We start from the raw sequence: 19,821 nt of genomic DNA, 5'->3' as shown, positions 1-19,821 counted from the left end.
GGGGGGGGAGATGGAACCGGAAGGCGGGGAGTAGGGAGGAGAGGGAGCCAGGAGGGGGCTCAGGCTACGAAGCTAGACGGACCCTCTAGAGACCAAAGCTCCGAAGCGCGGCTGGACGGAGCACCAGCCAGGCAGCGGGCAGCGGCGGCGGACAGGGCCGGTGGGGGACTCCGTGAAAGCGACCGCGGTAGGGCCTCGGAGCCGCGCGGAGGGGACAGGGCGCAAGCCGGGTCCCGAGGCGGCCGCGGCCGCGGGAGCCTCACCGTGTCCTTGGACGAACCCAGCTTCTTGAGGCCGTCCAGGGGCAGCAGGTCCGCGGAGTCCTTGTGGATAAACTGCACCGCCTGCTTCATCCGGCGCTGCTGCCTCAGCGACGCCGCCTCCCGCATGTCCGTGTCTTTGCGGCCGCCCTCGGTGAGGAGCCCTGAGTAAAACATCGCTGAGGCGGCCGCGGCCCGGCGGCCCCGTGGCTACCGCGGGCTCCCGGCGTACTCAGCCTCGAGCTCCTTCAGCACCGCTTGGGCTGCGCGCCGCGTTTTTTATAGCCGAGCGTGACGTCACGGGCCGCAGCCAGTGCGCGCGCAGGGAGGCGGGGCCAGCACGGCGCTGGGGCAGGCGTAGCGCCCGCTCCTGCGCCCGCTCCCGCCCCCCGCCCGCTCCCGCCCCCCCCTCCGCAGCGCGCCTCTCCGCGGGGTGCTGCGTCCGCTGCCCACCACCGCACCACCTACCCCCGGGGAAAAGCCACCGAGGAGGGGACCGCGCCGGTGGGCCTGACCCCCGGAGGACCGAGGATCAGCCGCGGCCGTTTACCCAGCTGTCTGCCCCGCATCCTGGGATGGGTTTAAATCCCAATGCTCTGGCAGCCTCTTCCACCCTGGCCGCCACCCTGGGTTTCCCATTCACCTGTCCACGCCGTGGCCGAGCCAGGGCCCACTGACAGCTGGGTCATGCCAGGAGTCCAGTCGCTGCACCGCTGCTCGTCCGAGTCCGAGAGCCCGGGTACCGAGCGAGGCCTGAACACTCCCAAGTTGGGAGAGCTCAGGATTTCTCCAACTTCAGGTTGGTCCCCACCCATAGGGCCATGTGACCACGGAGGGGGCAGCCCGTTCGGGCAGGCTGGAGTGGGCCTTCCGGGGACCCTCCTCCTCCTCCTCCTCCTCCTGGGACCTCTGCCATAAGCCCATCACCCGTGCATCCTAGCCAAGCAGGCAGGTCTGTAGAAAGCCTGAGGATCTGCCTTGGGTTGGGGAGGGAATTCCCGCCTCCGTGGGAATGCTCTACCTACCTCCGCTTTGGAACAGCGATAGACCAAATGTGTCTGGGTTTTCTCAGCAAAAGCTAGGGGCTTTCGGTTGGGTTTGTTTGTCGCGGGGGGGGGGGGACAGGAAGGAGTTCACCTGTCTCTCCAGCAATTAATTGTTCTCATAGGAACAATTGGAATTCATTTTTTTCTTCGTGAATCAATCATACTTTCAATCCATTTCCGAAGGAGCCTTCGGACATTCTGGGTTCTGATCCTAACGTTACAACTTGGTACAAATCACTTTTCCACCCTGGAAACCACCAGAAATACTCTCTATCCTCCCTCACAGAACTGGGCACTGATCAGAAGGATCTGCACCCTGACAAGTAATAATAAAAGTAACAATACCAATGTATATTGAGCCAGGTCCTGGAACAAATACTTTAAATGTAGTATCTCACTGGATATTGGCATCAGCTTGTGAGACAGTATTATCAAACCCCTCACTTTCCAGGCAAATGCCTGAAACCTCCTAAAGGGCCTTCTAGCTGACCTGGATGCCCCTTCTCCGCATCCCTTGTTCACCAGGCTACCAGAGTCATCTTCTCAAACTGCAAGTGCTATAGTCCCCTCTTCCAGCTAAGAGCTCCTCAAAAGGCACTGGAGGGACATTCTTGTGCCCTCACCCTCCCTGGCACCCTGAACTTCAGCCTTATGAGCATTCTTCCAGTTCCATGTAGGAGCCATTCTCCCTCTTGTGAAATGACTTGCCTTTGAATTTGCTTCATTTGGAATACTTCTTCCTACTCTCTTCAGACCTCAATTGGGTATTATTTATTTAACAGAGCCACCTCTAACCTTAGGATTAATGCACCTTGATTATGCTTGTATCTCTCTGGGATGTGTGTGTGTGAATTGTTTGATCAATATTTTTCTCCTCCATGAACTGCAAACTCCAAGAAGGCAACAAAGTTCCATTTTTTTTTTTGCTTATCCTTGAATCCCTAACACATAGAAGTTTGCCAATAAATACTAGTAGATTTTGGCAAAAGTTAAGGCTGTGTGTAATAAAAGCAAGCATTAGAGCCCTTAGAACTTGTGCTGGACTTGGCAGCTCTGGGAAAGCTCTGTTTGATTTCACGAACCTGCTTCTCAACTTCTGCTTCCTTCATTATGCCCCAGTCTACCTCAGAGAGCATGCTATTATGGGAAAATGAATCCAGAAGACTTCTCACCTGGCTTCAGGATAGCCCCAGGGGCTGGAGTCCTCCTCTGTCTTTCCCTGTATGGAGGGCAGGGGTCTCGAGAAAATGGGTGGGATTGGTGCCCATCTTCCAGGCCCTGGCATACCTCCAGTAGTGAACAACAGTGGCTGTCCTGGATCCTAGTGTCCCATTGCCTGGATCCCTGCCTGGTTGCTCTTTCAGGTGGGTTGCCCAGGGAACCATGAAAAACAGCTTTGCCTTGTCTCTCTAGGACAGGTGTCTTGAGGTTGGCAAAGCATCAAGGCCTGGTCCTCACTGGGCTAGGACAACTACTTCCCTCAGGGAGGGAACCAGGGAGGTAGTATCTCAGGAGGGAGAGGGAGGGGAGGTGCAAGAGGATATTGGGAGAAGGTGGAGAGTTGGAATCTGTGCTGCAGCTTAACTCAAATCTGAAGCGTTTTTTTTTGTTTTTTTTTTTATAAGGATGTCCTGACAGAAGAAAGGGACTCTTCATAACTAGAACCCCTGGGAACACCAGGAAGCTGAATCTCGCTGGTCAAACTGGAATTTGGCCATATCAGGTGTTGTTGAAAAGTAAATGGGGCCTGGCTGAGCTGGAAACCTTTTTCATGACTTCGGAACTCTGTGCTATTGTGGGTTTGTGTTCTGCAATCAGATCTGAGGCCACAATACTAGTTAGTCCCCTCACCTGTCAGAGGCCTTCCTTACCAGGATGGTACCAGGACTTCCCTAAATTGTGGGTCAAAATGGGCCTACTTGAGCATGCACATGCATACGCAAACATACACACACAAACACACTTCCTGCAGACTGTAGAGTGGCTGCTTGGCTTAAGAAAGGTCACTTCTGGGTAGTATATCCAACTTACTCAAATGACTGAGCAAGTCCCTTCCTACTTTTTTTGCAGGGGAGGTGCGGGACGGGGGGGGGGGCTTAGTCATGGGACTTGAACTCTGGGCCTGAGCACTGTCCTTCAGTTCTTCAGCTCAAGGCTAGTGCTCTACCACTTGAGCCATAGCGCCACTTCCGGTTTTCTGAGTGGTTTATTGGAGATAAGAGCCTCACGGCCTTTCCTGCCAGGGCTGGCTTTGAATTGCAACCCTCAGATCTCACCCTCCTGAGTAGCTAGGATTACAGGTGTGAGCCACTGGCACCCGGCTTCCTTCCTACTTTTGAACCTCAGTTTCTATATCTCTAAAATGCATTAGTAAAAGTGCATATTCAGTTATGCTTTGTAAATTCTTAAGGGCTACACCAATTAAAATAATTATTATTCTCTCTGAGAACTGGTGGCTTACACCTGTAATCCTAGCTACTCAGGGGGCTGAGATTTGAGAACTGAAGTTCAAAGCCAGCCAAATTAACCACTAAAATGCCAGAAGTGGAGCTGTTGCTGTAGAGGTAGAGCACTGGTCTTAAGCAATAAAGCTCAGGAACAGTGCCCAGACTCTGAGTTCAAGTCCCAGTACCAGCATGCATGCACACACACGTACACACACATATACACAAACACACACACATGATTATTATCCTCCATGTGGCTGAACTCACCATCATTGAACCATCATGGAGGAAGTCTAGTTATAAGCAAACATTGTGGAGTCCTGTGTATTAGGTTTAAATCTTGCTCTGCCACTCACTAGCTATGGGATTTCACCACAATTCCATTCCATTTCTCAGCTAGAAAATAGTGCCAGTATCATCTTTAACTATCAGGCTGCTGTGAGGATTAAATGAAATAATCCACATAGCACATAGGCAGCATAACTTGGGGCAGCCTCAGAAAAACACATATATTTGTACGCTACCAGAAAGGCTGGTCTGTGTTTCCCTTACAAGTCAGACCTCAGCATTTTCCTCAGTCTCTGGGGCTGAGGCTTCCTGAGGCAGGGGCCAACCATTTCTTTTCCTCTCCTCAATGCCTCCAGTATTTAGATTTACTGTCAGGTAGCTCCATTCTAAAGGTCCTGCATTCTACTTTAGCTGTTGTAGATGGTTCATGCTTTAAAATCACACTAGATAATCCCGTGCTAATTCAGTTAGGGTTGTTTTCTCCTCTTCCTCTTCTTCCTCTATTTCATCTTCCTCCTCCTCCTCCTCTTGCTCATTTTCCTGCTCCTCTTCCTTTTCAGTACTGAGGTTTAAACTCAGAGCTTATTGCTTGCTAAGTAGGCACCCTACAGGTCCATAGACATTTTTGCTCTGGTTAATTTTTGAGATAGGGTGTTACTTTTTACCCTGGCTGCCTGGAGCTTGATTTTCCTATTTATGCTTCCTATAATAACTGGGATGACAGGTAAACACCATTATGCCCAGCTATTGATTGAAATGAATTCTTTGCCTTGACTAGTCTTAAATGTAGATAGGATTAAAGGTGTGAACACCTTAGTTTTTTTCCTTTTCCTTTCTATCTCTCTTCCTTCCTTCCTTCCTTCCTTCCTTCCTTCCTTCCTTCCTTCCTTCTTTCCTTCCTTCCTTCCTTCCTTCCTTCTTTCCTTCTTTCTCTTTCTTCCTTTTTGCTTGTGTATGCCAATCCTGGGGCCTGGACTCAGGGACTAAGCACTGTCCCTGAGCTTTTCTGCTCAAGGCTAGCACTCTACCACTTGAGCCACAGCTCCACTTCCAGTTTTCTGATGGTTAGTTGGAGATAAGACTCATGAACTTATCTGCCCAGTCTGGCTTTGAACCTCAACCTTTAGATTTCAGCCTTCTGAGTACTTAGGATTACAGGCATTAGCTACCAATGCCCAGCTCGTGTTATTTCTTATACAGGACAAAAACCCAATTACAAATTTCTTAAGCATAAATGTAAATATTTGGTTCTGTTTATTAAAATGTGCAGCGGCACTGGCTAGATCCAAGGATTCAAATGGTGTCCCTGTGTCTCAGCTCTGTTTGCTTCCGAGCTGAGTTCCTAATAGGCAAACTCTTCCTCTCTTATAGCTGTCAGCAACTCTGGGCTTACAACTCCTTGTCTTGGAAACCCTCCATTGTGTTATATTTGAGCTAAAGAGCTATGTCCTTGGCCATACCTGGGAAGGTAAAATGATCATTCCTTGGAGCTCACTGACAGCACCCCCACAACTTCCTTTTGCAGGAAGATCCTTTGAACAGTTGTCACTGCAGGTACCAGATGTGTGCCAGGATCTCTATATGGTACCCAGGACTTGGCACCTAGCCCTGAAGACTGTGATACTTTAGTAGCATAAAGCAAAGACTTTTCTGTCTTCTTCCTTCAGAGGGAATTCCGGGCATCACCTTGGCCTCAAAAAACAAGGCTAATGACAACTCTGCTGCTGTATTCCAAAATTGGCTGAGTCTTTTGGATCCATTCATGTCAACAGTGATTTGATTTGATTTAATTTCATTTCCTGGGATAAGGACAGATTTTTGACCTTAAATCAGACAGCAAGAGAGGAAGGAAAGGAGGTATGTGGGGGGGGGTGGTGGGTGGAATCTCAGTATCTAAAGCAAGCGTCTGTTGGATACCAAGTAGGGAGGAGGGTTGACTGGTTCTGAGTCTCGCTCACCTCTTGCTTATTGTGGGGCCATGGTAAAGTAAAACAAGCAACCCTGAGCCTCAGTTTACTAATCTTGCAGGGCTCTGTATGGTTCATTAAGATAATATGTAGCTAGGCACTGATGGCTCATGCCTCTAATCCCAGCTTCTCAGGAGGGTGAGAGCTAAGTATCATGGTTCAAAGCTAGCCTGGGCAGAAAAGTCCATGAGACTCTTATCTCCAGTTAACTAGCACAAAGCTGTTAAGTGAAGGTGTGGCTCAAGTGGTAGAGTGCCAGCCTAGACGTAAAAAGTAAAATGAGAACATGAGTTCAAGTCTTCGTAAAAATAAAATTTTTTAAAAATTAAAGATAATATGTGGAGCACAGAATGGGCCCTCAATCAATATGAATCATGTTCTTTCTTCATCTTGTTCAACTCATGTACGGAATCCAAAATCAGAGTGGTGCTCTTGAGAACCCTTTGGTATGAAAATGAGGCTGTGAGATGACAAGCCTCTGAGAATCCACAGATGCCCAGGTTTGACTCGCCCACTCCACTCCACTCCATTATCCCCACTCAAGGTGAGCACAGCCAGCCAGGCTGCTCACACTGCACCCATTGCCCACCTGGGATCACTAACTCCATCTTCTCCCACAGAAGCATGTTGCTAGGGTGTAACCATGAGAGGCTAGTGGTCCTTGCAGGGTCTGGGAAAATGCAGCAAAGATGCACCATGGAACATGTGTGGATTCCCAGGAACGTAGACATAAACACATATCACTCTCAGAGTTCACTTTGACTTATTTTCACATAGCTCTACACTGCCTAGAAAGAAAAATCATTCTTAGCTTTATATATATGAGGTTTGAATTCAAGGCCTAGTGCTTGTTAGGCAAGCACTTTACTACTTTTTTTTTTTTGCTTGCTTGCTTGCTTATTTATTTAATTTATGTTGGTCATGAGGCCTGAACTCTGAGCCTGGGCGCTGTCCCTCAGCTCTTCAGCTTAAGGCTAGTGCTCTACCACTTGAGCAATAGCACCACTTCCAGCTTTTTCTTCTTATGTGGTGCTGAGGAATCAAACACAGGGCCTCATGCATGCAAGGCAAGCACTCTTCCACTGAGCCACCTTCCCAGCCCTAGTTATTTATTTTTAAGATAAGGTCTTATGTCTTTGTCCAGGCAATCCTGAGTAGTTAAAATCACAGTAGTGGGCAACTATGTCCCATCTTACCATTTTTTATTTTGAAACAATTTCCAAGTTGCAAGTTGCAAAAATAAAAGTGCTACAATAAATTCTTATAATACTTTTACCCAGATAACCTGCTACACACACATTTTTCTGAGGGATAAATTATTTGAGGACAAATTATATAAATCTAACTCTTTACAACTAATACTTCATTTTGTACTTACTAAGAATAGAGATTTTTCTTATGTAACCACAGCACAGATCTAAATTTCATAAATTTACATCGATACATTATTTTTATCTAAATTACTATTCATGTTCCAATTTTGTCAGCTGATGCAAAGAAGTTCTTTATAACACATTCTTCCAGTACTGGACCCAGGCTATCATCAGGTAGAATCTTTGATTGTTATGTCTTTCAGTGATAACTGTTTTATCATGACATATTATATATGTCATATAGTCTACATTTACCCACTTTAAGTGCACAGTTCAATGACTTTAAGAAATACATTCATAAGCTGGGTGTGAGTGGTTCACTCCTGGAATCCTAGCTACTCAGGAGGCTGATATCTGAGTATTGCAGTTCTAAATCAGCCCCAGCAGGAAAAGTCTGTGAAACTCTTATCTCCAATTAATCACCAAAAAATACTGGAAATGGAGCTGTAGCTCAAATGATAGAGTGCTAGCCTTGAACAAAAAATCTCAGGGACAGTGCCTCTGGCCCAAGGTCCAGAACTAACACACATACACACACACACATCACATTCACAGAGCTATACAACTATCACCATAATTGATTTAATATTTTTCCAATACTGCAAAAGAAATTGGCATTTTCTCCCAATTCCTTGCCCCTTGACAACTTTTCTGTCTCTATGGGTTTACCTATTCTAGACATTTTTAAATTCTGGAATTATATAATGTATGGTGTTTTGTGATTTGCTTCTTTTACTTAGCATAATGCTTTCAAAGTTCATCTATATTATAACATGCATCAGTAATTCATTATAGCTGAATATTTCATTGCATGAATATATCTTGCTCTTGTTTAGCCAGTCATCAGCTGATGGGCATTTGTTTCCACATTTTATTTTGCCTTTAAAAATGTATGCAAGTCTGGCCTCCAATTCACAATTATCCTACTTCAGGTTCCCAAATCCAAATCCTGCCTTTTAGGATTAATTGGGTTACAAGTGTGATTAATGGAATTACAAGTGTGTGTAACTGTACATATCTTGTTCTCACCTTTTACCTATTAGAAATGTTGCTGTAAACGTTCATGTATATGCACTTTTGTGCTCATCCATGCATCCCTCTTGGAATAGAATTGCTGGGTCACATGCTAGTTCTGTGTTTAATCCTTTGAGGAATTCACAGACTTCTTTCCAAAGTTGCCCCATTCTATCTCTATTGAAGTGGTATTTCTGTTTCTCCAAATCTTAGCAAGCAATCGTTTGGATTGTAGCCATCCCAGTGGTGAAGCTACATCTCATAAGGATGTTAAGCATCTTTTAAGGTGTCTATTGGCCACTTATTTATCTCCTTTGAGAAATATCTATTCAGATCTTTATTTTAAAATTGAGTTTTCTGCCAGGCACCAATGGCTCATGCCTGTAATCCTAGCTACTCAGGAAGCTGAGATCTGAGGATGGTCATTGGAAGTCAGCTAGGGCAGGAAAAATCTCCAATTAACCACAAAGAAGTTGTAAGTGAGCTGTGGCTCAAGTGGTAGAGCACTAGCTTTGAGCAGAGAAAGCTAGGGGATAGAAGCCAGACCCTGAGTTCAATCCCCAACACTGCCACAAAAATAAAAGTGTTTTTGTTTTTTTGGTTGGTATTAGGGCTTGAACTCTGGGCCTGGGTACTGCGCCTCAGCTCTTCAGCTCAAGGCAAGCACCCTACCACTTGACCCACAGCACCACTTCCAGTTTTCTGGTGGTTAATTGGAGATAAGAGTCACAGACTTTCCTGCCCAGGCTGGCTTTGAACCATGATCCTCAGATGTCAGCTTCCTTAGTAGTTAGGATTACAGGTGTGAGCCACCAGTGCCCAGCAAAGTTTACTTATTGAATTGTATGAATCCTTTCTATATTTTAATAAGTCCTGTCACATACATGACTTACATAGAGTTTTCCACACTTTGAGGTTGCATTTTTTCACTTTCTTGATTTGTATTTTGAAGCACAAATGATTAATTTTTATTGGTGTATAAGTTGGTTTTCAATCTCCCCACCCTTTTCTTTTTCCTCTGAGATGGGGTGCTCTCTCACTTATCAAGAGAGTTACATTCCAGAGACCCCTGCAATAGATGAAAATCTGCAAAGTAGCAGTGTTATGTAGTTGTCCATCGCTATATTGCAGTTCACTTACTGCTACTTTGCAGGCAGTAGTCAGACCTACCATGGCCAGTCTTCATGTTTCAAAAATAGGCTTTGAGCTGGGCATTGTGGCACAGGCCTGTACTCTCAGCACTTAGGTCACTGAGGCAAGAGGATCTCAAGTTCAAAGCTAGCCTGGGATATATAGTGAGACTCTGTCTCAAAAAAAAAAAAAAGCCAAACATTTAGAATGAGTGTGTTTGTCAAGCTGTAAAATGCCTGATTAGCAAACACAAGAAGCCTGAGTTGAAACCCCAGAAACATTTAAAAAAAATTTTGGCCTACTAAACATAAGAAATTATGCAAATTACTTTTATTTTGCTAAAATGAATGTCTTCATTGACCTTACCTTCATGGCAAGGAGCCAGAAGTTGGACTTTGTGTGGAAATAGAATTTTGAGGACTTTACTGCCTGGCTGGCTTTGTGCATCAATCCTCCAGATTTCAGCCTCTTGAGTAGCTAGTATTATATGCTGTGAGCCATTCTGGCTCAATCTACCTTAGTGCCTAGACCATAAAAAGGAATGAATGTGTATAGTTTGTGTGTGTGTGTGTGTGTGTGTGTGTGTGTGTGTGTGTGTGTATAAGAGAGACCAACAGATTCACCATATTGTTGATAGTTTGAAATCATTTAAATCCATATCCTCTTGATCATTTGTTTTTAAGTCAAGCAGAGGAAAGAAAAGACCCAACAAATACTGTCCAAGAGATGTGTCAAATAAAACCATGCAATAAGTCAGTTGTCAGGTGACAGCGCTGGTCCTCAGTGCCCCATTAGGTAACATTTTGTTTTGAATTATGGGTATGTAAACTCCCAGGAAATGAATGGCATTGATGATTTAAACATGAGTCAATTTTACTTTACTAACACTAGGTGGCGCCTGTTCTAAGAATTAATTGTTCACTGTTTGACTCCCTGGTCAGCCTAGTGGGTCAGGCAATGTCAAACTCTTGCTGGGTAAGTAAAGGAGTTTGCTGGCGTCTAGGCTGCCAGCCTTGGGTTTGAGGAACCTTAGAGGAGTCTACATTCATGGTTCCAATGATAAGTTCACCCTATTTAAAATGGTCACTCCCACCATTTCATTTTTTTTTATCCTTAAACTCTACTTTCTTTATAACACTTAATACCACTTTTTATATCATACATTTATTTGTTTATTGTTTGTCTTTTCTGACCAATGGAATCGAAATTCCACAAGTGCAGAGACTTTATTTTGCTCATTGTTGTACTTCCAACTCCTACAATGTCTAGCACTTACTACGTCCTCAGTGAATAAATGCTAGTAAATACATACCAAAAAAATTATTAGTAACTAAGGAGTACAGGCTTATTCTCTCTTTATGGGATTATCTGAACACTAAGCCATACTGCATTAACTGTGATTGTTTAGAGTAGATAGACCTACCTGTGAATTTGAGCGGTTTCATTTCCTAAATCTATTTTGATCTCTCTTCATTCACTGGGAGGAGACTGCCATACCTGTGTGGCTACCTCACCATCTTCCATCACTGCAGCAGCTTTCCAAGGGCCATGAGAAGCTGGGTTCCCTCCACCTGATGAGGAACCCCTTGACCTCAACTGATCCATTTGCCTGCAAGGCTTCGAGGACCATCCTCCTGCAGGGTAGGGAGCAGAGATGTGCAGAGTCCTAGTGAGCCGCTTCAGAAGATTGCAGCTGGGCTTGGCAGGGGACCCCCGGGCTTCCCCCAGCACAGGCCCATCAGCTGTAACAGCTGCAGTAGGCAAAAGCCCTGGTTCCTCTTCCCAGAAAGATGTGTCAGAGGGCAAGCGAGCCTTTGCTTCACTCTGTGCAGTGAGCACAACTCCTTTTCAAGTTATCACATGACATTGGAAAATCACCTGCAAACCTAAATTCAGTGAGTGCCTACAGACTACGCACTTAACAGCTCAGAAGATGATTCAGCGGAAGCAATTTCCCCAAGTGAAGATAATCATCTGTTAGTGTGAAAAGGCAGACTCTTTCATTAGCATTGGGAGCTCAGGGGAAGTGGTGCTAAATCCATAGAGACAGCACTTCAGTAAGTGGCTAGAACAATATCCACAGCTGGAAGGAAGGGCTGGCCGAGCTTCTACCCTCACGAAGAAGAGCTCCCACGCACAACACAGCCTCCTGGAGGGAAGGTAGAAGCTCAGCTCTGGCCTCTTCCTGTTTCCTTGATCAGAAACTCCACAAAGTCCTGGGTTACTGTGCTACACGGGGAAATCTAGAATTCAGATTCACTGATCTTTTGGTCCTGCAGCTTGAACTCAGGGCCTGGGTGCTGTCTCTGAGCTTTTGTGCTCAAAACTAGTGCTTTACCACTTGAGCCACAGCTCTATGTCTGGCTTTTTGGAGATGAGTCCCTTTTTCTGCTTAGGGTTGGCTTTGAACTTTGATCTTCAGACCTCAGCCACCTGCGTAGCAAGGATTACATTCATGAGGCACAGGCAACCAGCTTCTCTGGTCTTTTATCTACAACAATCCTACAGTACCAAACCCCCATTCATATAACCTACACACTCATGACGAAGTTTACATTATAAATTAAGAGCTTAACAACACGAACTAATAGTAAAATAGAACAATTATATTAATAAAACTTATTTTAAAACTATTCATGATTTCCGGAATTTTCCTTTTGATATTTGGGGGTCTGGGGGATGTGAAGAGAGAACTACTGTGTTTTTCTCAGGTAACCTTAACCTGGGGGAAAGTGCCATAACTTTATTTTGTGACATTGAAAATTATATTTCAGCCCTGATCTCTCTGGAGAATTCACATAACCACTCGGCCATCTTCTAGCTCCATTCCACTGAAATGTCTCGTACATTCCTCAGACCTAGAATGGTCAAAATAGACCTCAGTCTTCAGAGTCCCATGGCTTCCTAAGAAATCTAGAAATTTGGGTCTGGGAAGGTGGCTCAGTGGTAGAGCGCTTGCCTTGCATGCATGAGGCCCTGGGTTCGATTCCTCAGCACCACTAAGCAAAAAGAAAAAAGCTGGAAGTGGCGCTGTGGCTCAAGTGGTAGAGTGCTAGCCTTGAGAAGAAGAGCTGAGGAACAGCGCCCAGGCCCAGAGTTCAGGCCCCACGACCTAGAAATCTAGAAATGTAAAACAATGATAATCACTGGTTTTGTTCACAGATTAATTTCTGTGTGGCTCCATGAGGACTGCGCCACAAAACAGTAAGACTAGGGCATGGAGAGTCCATTTCTAAGACTGCTCACTCAAATAGCTGACAAGTTTTGCTGGTCATCTTCCAGACATTCAATGTGGCCTGTGAGTAGGGGCAAAGTTCCTCTCCATAGGCTGCTGTTGCTTCTTCTAGGCATGGTGTCTGCATTGCAGTGGGAGCATCGCAAGTAGGTGAAGTAGACTATATGGCTGGTATCTTAAGTCCTGGGTCTACAGCAACAAAGGATTCCTTCTGCTGTATGTTCTCCATCAAGCAGTTACAAAGCCCAGACATGGGGACAGCAGCCACAGTCTCTAGCTCTCCTTGGAAGGAAATTTTTAAAAATGTGAGGTTTTGTTTTAAAATTGGCACACATCAAGCTGGGAATATGATTTAGTGGTAGAGTGCTTGCCTAGCATGCATGAAGCCCTGGGTTCAATTCCTCAGCACCACATACACAGAAAAAGCCAGAAGTGGTGCTGTGGCTCAAGTGGTAGCCTTGAGCAAAAGCAGCTCAGAGACAGTGCCCAGGCCCTGAGTTCAAACCCCAGGAGGCAAAAAAAAAAAGGGCACAAATCCTAAATCTGTTCCTGTTCTGTCTACCAGTTGCTTAAGCAACTAGGAGTCATCTCTGACTGCCATCTTTCCCTCTCTCTCTCCATCCAATCCTTGTCAGAAACTTCTGCTGCAGGTCCAGAATCCTTCTACTTCTTTCATCTTAATTACTGTCACCCAAATCCAGATAGCACCATCTGCTCCCTATACCCAAACCCCAGGATGAGGTTTGGGTCTGTGTCAATAACTTGCTCCTTGCTTGGTCTCCAAGTCTGTTTAAACCTATCTAAAACCTCACATGTATTGGAATTAAACCCCAGCACCTCTTGTGGATCCCCAAACCAATGGAATCTTTCCTGTGTGGCTTTCTGGGAGCATCTGGTGCTACCTGCCTTCTGACTGGACTACAATGCACACACAGCCTCAGCACTGTGCTTCCCTCCCCTCCTCTGGAATGTCCTTCCTCCAATTCCCCCAGGTTGCTTCTTTCTTGCTATGTAATTTTCAGTTGAAATGTCACTTCCCATAGAACTCATCTATATCCCCTAAACTAACCATGCAGCCAGTGGGTTTTAATTTTCAACAAAACATTTACCATTAGCTAATCTTTTCTTCCTTCTTTCCTTCTTTTCCTTCTTTCTTCCCTCCCTCCCTCCCTTCCTTCCTTCTTTTCTTTTTTGCCAGTCCTGGGGCTTGAACTCAGGTCCTGGGCATTGTCCCTGAGCTTCTTTTGCTCAAGGCTAGCACTCTACCATTTGAGCCACAGCGCCACCTCCGACTTTTTCTGTGTATGTGGGTACTAAAGAATTGAACTCAGGGCTTCATGCATACTAGGCAAGCACTCCACCATTACGCCATATTCCCAGCCCTAGTCAATCCTTTTTATATTGATTGAGTTACTCACGGTCTGTCTTCCTTCTGAAAAGTGTCATGAGGGCAGCCACCCTGTCTTATCCCTGCGTACCTAGGGCCTAGAACAGGGCCTGGCACAGTGGGTATTCAATGGAGATTTATTAATTTAGTAAGGAACAACAGTGGCCACAGCCAACCAGTCTTCCAGAGGGACCATTTCTTAAGGTGCTGGATAGACAGAAAGAGGAAGCTGGTCTCAGAGACTCAAGCTTGTACCAGGACACAGCTCTGGGGCATGGGCTATTCCTGGAGGAGGCTACTTCAGGACTATACCTATTCCCTTCAACTCTCCGTATGCCACCCCCCAGCCTTCTGTGGAATCAGCAATACAGAACCATGGGCCTGGTGTTATTAGTATGCTTAGATAGGATGACACAGCCCAGTCCACATCATCTCCACAGTAGTCCAAAGACTAAATCAGATTTTGTTACATTGGAATTTTCATATTACCAAGAGACTCAGAAAAACAGGCCAAGTTTCAGGATAACAAATTCCAAGTCCTTGTTTTAATGATTTTTTAAAAAATGATGTTCACACTCTTGGAACCTGAAAATAGGCATTTAGGACCCATACAAATAAAGAAGAAAAATTTTGTTAGGGCTTTAAGAACTCAATGTTATTAATAGATTAAAAACAACAACATTGAGGTGAAAAGCAAGTTCAATAATAATAATAATGAAATAGTCTTTTTAAAAAAATACTTGTTAGACTTCTTTTTAGTACTTTGGTATAGAGAATTGGGTACACAATTAACAAAATACAAAATAACCAAACCCATGTCTGTGTTCAGTCAGCCTGCTATTAGGGACATGGCATTTATTTGAAGGGATTCTTTTATCATTCATTGTTATGAGATTTAAACTTTTTTTTTGTATGTATGTGCTGGTACTAGGACTTAAACTCAGGGCCTAGTGCTCTCACTTAGCTTTTTCTCTCAAGGCTAGTACTCTACCACTTGAGTCATACCAGCACATTTGGCCCTTTGCTGGATTTGGCATGGATTTGTCTGCTCAGGCTATTTGGAACTTCCATTCTCAGATCTCAGCCTCCTGAGTCGCTGGGATTACAGTCATGAGCCACTGACACCCAGTAAGATTTAAATGTTTAAAAACTCATTGATAGTAAAAACTCAAATTCATGCAAGAAGGAAAGATCAAGAGGTCCCACTGTGCCAAGCAGTCATGGCTACATGGCAGAGGCCTGTATGTGGCTGCTTCCCATACAGGTGCCACCATCAGAGTATGAAGGGACTCTGAGCAAGGCTACCCACATCTTGGGAACAGTCAGCTCTGTCCTTGGAAGTGGGGAAGGAAGGCACACACAAGAATCTCACCTTACTAGTCCCACCAGGACTTTGGCTTACCCTGGGGCGAGAGCTTCTTGGTAGTAGTAGGCATCTTGGCAATACTGACTCAGACTAGGTAAAATTCTTTTCCATTGGTGGATGGGGGATCAGCTCTGTACCCTGGGAGGTTAGGAACTGGTGACAAGGAAGATGGGCAGCATGTGGACATTATTATGTCTTCAGAAGGGCTTCGCTTTTAATCTAACTTCTAATTCTTTCTGTTCTCAGTAATTTTTTTTAAAGAGTCACTGCTTAAAACTCAAGCTCACTGCTTAAACTCAAACTGACATCACCCAAGTTGGAAAGGCTGTGGGGAAAGTCCTCCAGGTTACAGGGTGGGTGAATGATGCCTGGAGGGTCTCCTCCCCACCTCCCCCTTCTGCCTTCAGACAAGCAGCTCGGTGACCTCCTTTCCCCTGCAGGCTGCTGGAGGAGGTGCGGGAACAGGAAGGATGGGCAGATGGCTGAGTCTCACCTACACTGACTGAGGTCCAGCTCAGCCAGCCAGAACTGTAGCCAACACATCTGTCCAAAGCATCTGAGAAGCCAGAGCCACTCAAAGCCCTTCTCAGTCTGTATCCACAAGGCTGGGAAAGAAAAACCAAGTTCTGTTTACCAAAATATCTGTATTATCTATAAAAACTGAACTCGGAAGAGTCACCAATTCTGCAGGCGGCAATATCCAACCGTGCTGGTGTGCAGAAGGCGGACAGCTCCAGCCCACTGAGCACACAGCAAAACATTCATACAGAGTGGCACACGGGCACAGTCATTTGTAAGGCCTCAAAAACCTGGACACTTTGGAACGTAGCAGTCGGATGAAAGATCTTGGAAACATCTCTCGGGACTCCTGGGCTGTATATTTGAAATAGTTTTGGGGATGGGCCAGGACATCAAACAGAGCCTTGATCAGTTTCTTATCCTAAAGAAAACAGAACTTTGTTACCAGGCCAAAATATTTAAACATTCTGACATCGTGCCAATGGAGCAATAATGATAATAATGACCTAGTATTAGGCAGGAGGTTGACTAGCTGAAAAACACTGGGGTGAAAATTATTTCCTCTGATTTTTATCTTCTTTTCAGTTTTTCATTTTTCCTAATTATCTATAAAAGGTATGCATTATAAAAAGAGAATTTAATATAAAAAAACTAGGTTCTTAACCAGTAGAGATAGCTGCAGAAAAGGACTTGGAGAATATTAAAAGGACTTATAGTAATTTAAAATTTGGTAGACTTTGAGCTTCAAAGATAAACAAGGAAGCAAAGGACCAAATGTCTTTTACTATTTAGCATTTATTAATGTTCATTATTAGTATATAAAATATTATATGTCCCTGGCTTAGATTTTGGGGTTTTTTGGTGCCAGTACTGGGGTTTGAACTCAGGGCCTCTCAATCTCCCTTAGCTTTTCCCGCTCAAGGCTGTCTCTCTATCATCTGATCCACACCTCTACATCCAGTCTTTGGCTGGAAGAGTTTGGAGATAAGAGTTTCATCGACTTTTCTGTACAAGCTGGCTTTGAACCATGATCCTTAGATCTCAGCCTCCTAAGTAGCTAAGATTACAGGAGTGACCCATTAGTGTCTGTTCCTGGTTTGGAGTTATAAGCAAGTCCCTCCTCCAACCCTGTCCTTCCACAAACTTCCTTACTGGAAATCACAAATTCACTTGAGACATTAAGGACAGAAACTTCATTTTTCTTTTTCTTTCTTTTTTTCTTTTTTGTTGGTCATGGAGCTTGAACTCAGGGTCTGGGCACTGTCCCTGAGCTCTTTTGCTCAAGGCTAGCACTCTACCACTTTGGGCCACAGTTTTCTGGTGGTTAATTAGAAATGAGTCTCATAGACTTTCCTGCCCAGGCTGGCTTTGAACTATGATCCTCAGATCTCAGCCTCCTGAGTAGCTAGGATTATAGATGTGAGCCACTAGTGCCTGATGATTTTCTTTCATAAAAATTAAGTCTGGGGAAGAGGCGAAGCTGACTCTGGCTTGAGACAGGTTCAGTGACTGAAAAGTGGCCCTAAGGAGCAGGTGGAGAACCTGCACCTGAGGCAAGTGCTCACCTTAAGTATTTCTTGGTGGTTCTCAGATGCATAGAGCCTTCCATCTCGAACTATGTCTTCAATGAGTTCCTGGTAGTCTTCTGTTGGAATAATGCACATGTGATATAAATCTCATGGCTTATTTCCAAACTGACTCATTTTTGATAAGCTTCTGAAAAGGACTCATTCTGTGGCTGTTTCAAAACACTCTTAATCAGCAGAGAACTTCACATACTTCTCAGCCCAATGTGCACCCAACTCTGTCTCCTAGTTCACAAGTGCTCTCTGTGGGTCCCATCAAGGTCCATCCCTCTACTGGGCACGCCAGATCCATCTGCTCTTTCCAGATCAAGGGCGAAAGTGCAGATGTGTCTTCCTTCCATAGCATTTTGTCTCTGATGAGCATGTAAATATAAAGTCATGACTCTGATCATTAAAAAAAAAAGTCTCCCACCCACTGTGACTTGATCTCTCCTGCCAGTTTCCATTCTATTTCTTTGCAAAATTTTGTAACAAAAGTTTTGAGTTTTATAGAAAACTCAAAAGAATAGTCAACACTACTTAAGTCTCCAATTCTTTATTTCATTTCTTCCTAAACCGAGTCTAATCATCTTTGGCCACCATCCCTCCTCCAAAACTACTTTTTGTTGCTAGGATTAAAGTCAACTCTCTCTCTCCTGTCTGTCTCTCTGTCTCTCTCTCTCTCTTTTCTTTTTTTTGTATTGGTCATGGGGTTTGAACTCTGGGCTTGGGCGCTGTCCCTGTGCTCTTCAGCTCAAGGCAAGCTCTCTACCACTTGAGCCACAGTTCCACTGCTGTCTGTCTGTCTGTCTGTCTGTCTCTCTCTCTCTCTCTTTGTGCTCATCCTGGGGCTTGAACTAAGGGCCTGAGTGCTGTTCCTGAGCTTTTTAGCTAACACTCTACCATTTGAGCAACAGTTCCATTTTCAGCTTTTTGGTGGTTCAATGGAGATAAGAGTCTCAAGACTTTCCTGCCAGCACTGGCTTCAAACTTTGATCCTCAGTTCTCAGACTCCTGAGTAGCTAGGATTACAAGTGTGAGATGCTCAGTAGAGTCAACTGTTGGTTCTCATCCTCCTAGACCCTCCTGTTCTCAGCTTCCAGGACATTGTGCCCTTTTTCTCCTATCTCACTGAATGCTCCATCTAAGTCTGCTTAGCTTCCTCTCCCTTACCTTTTACTGAGAGGAAAGCTACTTTTACAGAGCAGGGGCCTACGGCTCTATCCAGCTCTGCTCTGTTCCCTTGTGAGCTCTCCCAGGTTATTTCTTTCCTCTCTATCCCCTGCTCTCAGTCTATAAAATAATCAAGCCTCTTGCCCACCAAGCAAGACTCCTTTATTTGAACAGGGCTATGGGTGAAGAATTCAGTTGGCTGAAGAAGAAGAAAGCTTGTCCATTCACTTTCTAACTGGTGTTTCTGTTTCTTGTTCTTTCTTTTCTTTTTATTTTTTTAGACAGAGTCATTACTATGTAGCCCAGGCAGGCCTCAAACTTGCCATCATTTTGTCTAAGCCTCCTGAGTGCTGGAATTCACAGGAGCTCACCCTCGTGCTAGACTTGTTTATAGGTTTTTTTGTCTTGACATACACATTAAATGCTGTGCACATAGTATTCCTTCTCCAAATTCCCCACTTTGAAGTCTAGTCTATTTCCCACAGTCATAATTCAAATCAAGCATATGCAAAGCCCAAAACTTTTCCAAATCCCAGAAACATTAAAAACTGCCTCTTTGTATGCCTGTCATGTGCTACAAAGCCACACAAATTATGAGAACATTGTTGGAAGTGTGTTGGAGGAGCTCTGGAAAGGTTTCTCCAGTTAAGAGCTAGTAAATAGAAATTAATTCTGTACGATTCATAATTACTAATTTGATACATGTACAAAGTCATTGATACTCTATTAATGTGATTTTTCTTATTCTTTTATTCTAACAAATATAAAATGAGTAAGAATACAAGTTTTAAGCCAGGTATAGCCATGTATATTTGTAATCTTAGCACTCAGGAGGCTAAGGCAGGAAGATTATGAGTTCAAGGCCAGCCTGGATTATACAGTGAGACACTATCTCAAAAAATAAAAATAAGGGGCTCAGTGGTAGAGCACTTGCCTTGCATGCATGAGGCCCTGGGTTCAATTCCTCAGCACCACATAAGCAGAAAAGGCCAGAAGTGGCGCTGTGGCTCAAGTGGTAGAGCGCTAGCCTTGAGCTGAAGAGCTGAGGGA

General features: G+C 44.7%; 2 protein-coding genes across 2 annotated transcripts in view; both read right to left on the bottom strand.

Moving 5' to 3' along the window:
• Nrip3 (nuclear receptor interacting protein 3) overlaps positions 1–513 on the bottom strand; it is a 26,783-nt gene extending 26,270 nt beyond the window's left edge. Inside the window, exon 1 of the mRNA XM_013028667.1 lies at positions 264–513. Coding sequence (XP_012884121.1) covers positions 264–437 — 174 coding nt within the window. The 5' untranslated portion in view covers positions 438–513. The remainder of the gene's footprint in view (positions 1–263) is intronic.
• Positions 514–15,936: 15,423 nt separating this feature from the next.
• The window catches only part of Scube2 (signal peptide, CUB domain, EGF-like 2), a 119,159-nt gene continuing 115,274 nt past the window's right edge, over positions 15,937–19,821 (bottom strand). Inside the window, exons 21-22 of the mRNA XM_013028678.1 lie at positions 17,599–17,678; positions 15,937–16,454 (exon numbers count right to left, since the gene is read on the bottom strand). Of these exons, the coding sequence (XP_012884132.1) occupies positions 16,302–16,454; positions 17,599–17,678 (233 nt within the window). The 3' untranslated portion in view covers positions 15,937–16,301. The remainder of the gene's footprint in view (positions 16,455–17,598; positions 17,679–19,821) is intronic.

This window comes from Dipodomys ordii, unplaced genomic scaffold (genome assembly GCF_000151885.1).
Source record: "Dipodomys ordii isolate 6190 unplaced genomic scaffold, Dord_2.0 Scaffold113, whole genome shotgun sequence".
In the NCBI taxonomy this organism is placed as follows: Eukaryota; Metazoa; Chordata; class Mammalia; order Rodentia; family Heteromyidae; genus Dipodomys; species Dipodomys ordii.
Note: the sequence above shows the minus strand (reverse complement) of the source record. Positions and strands in the feature narration are given on the sequence as shown.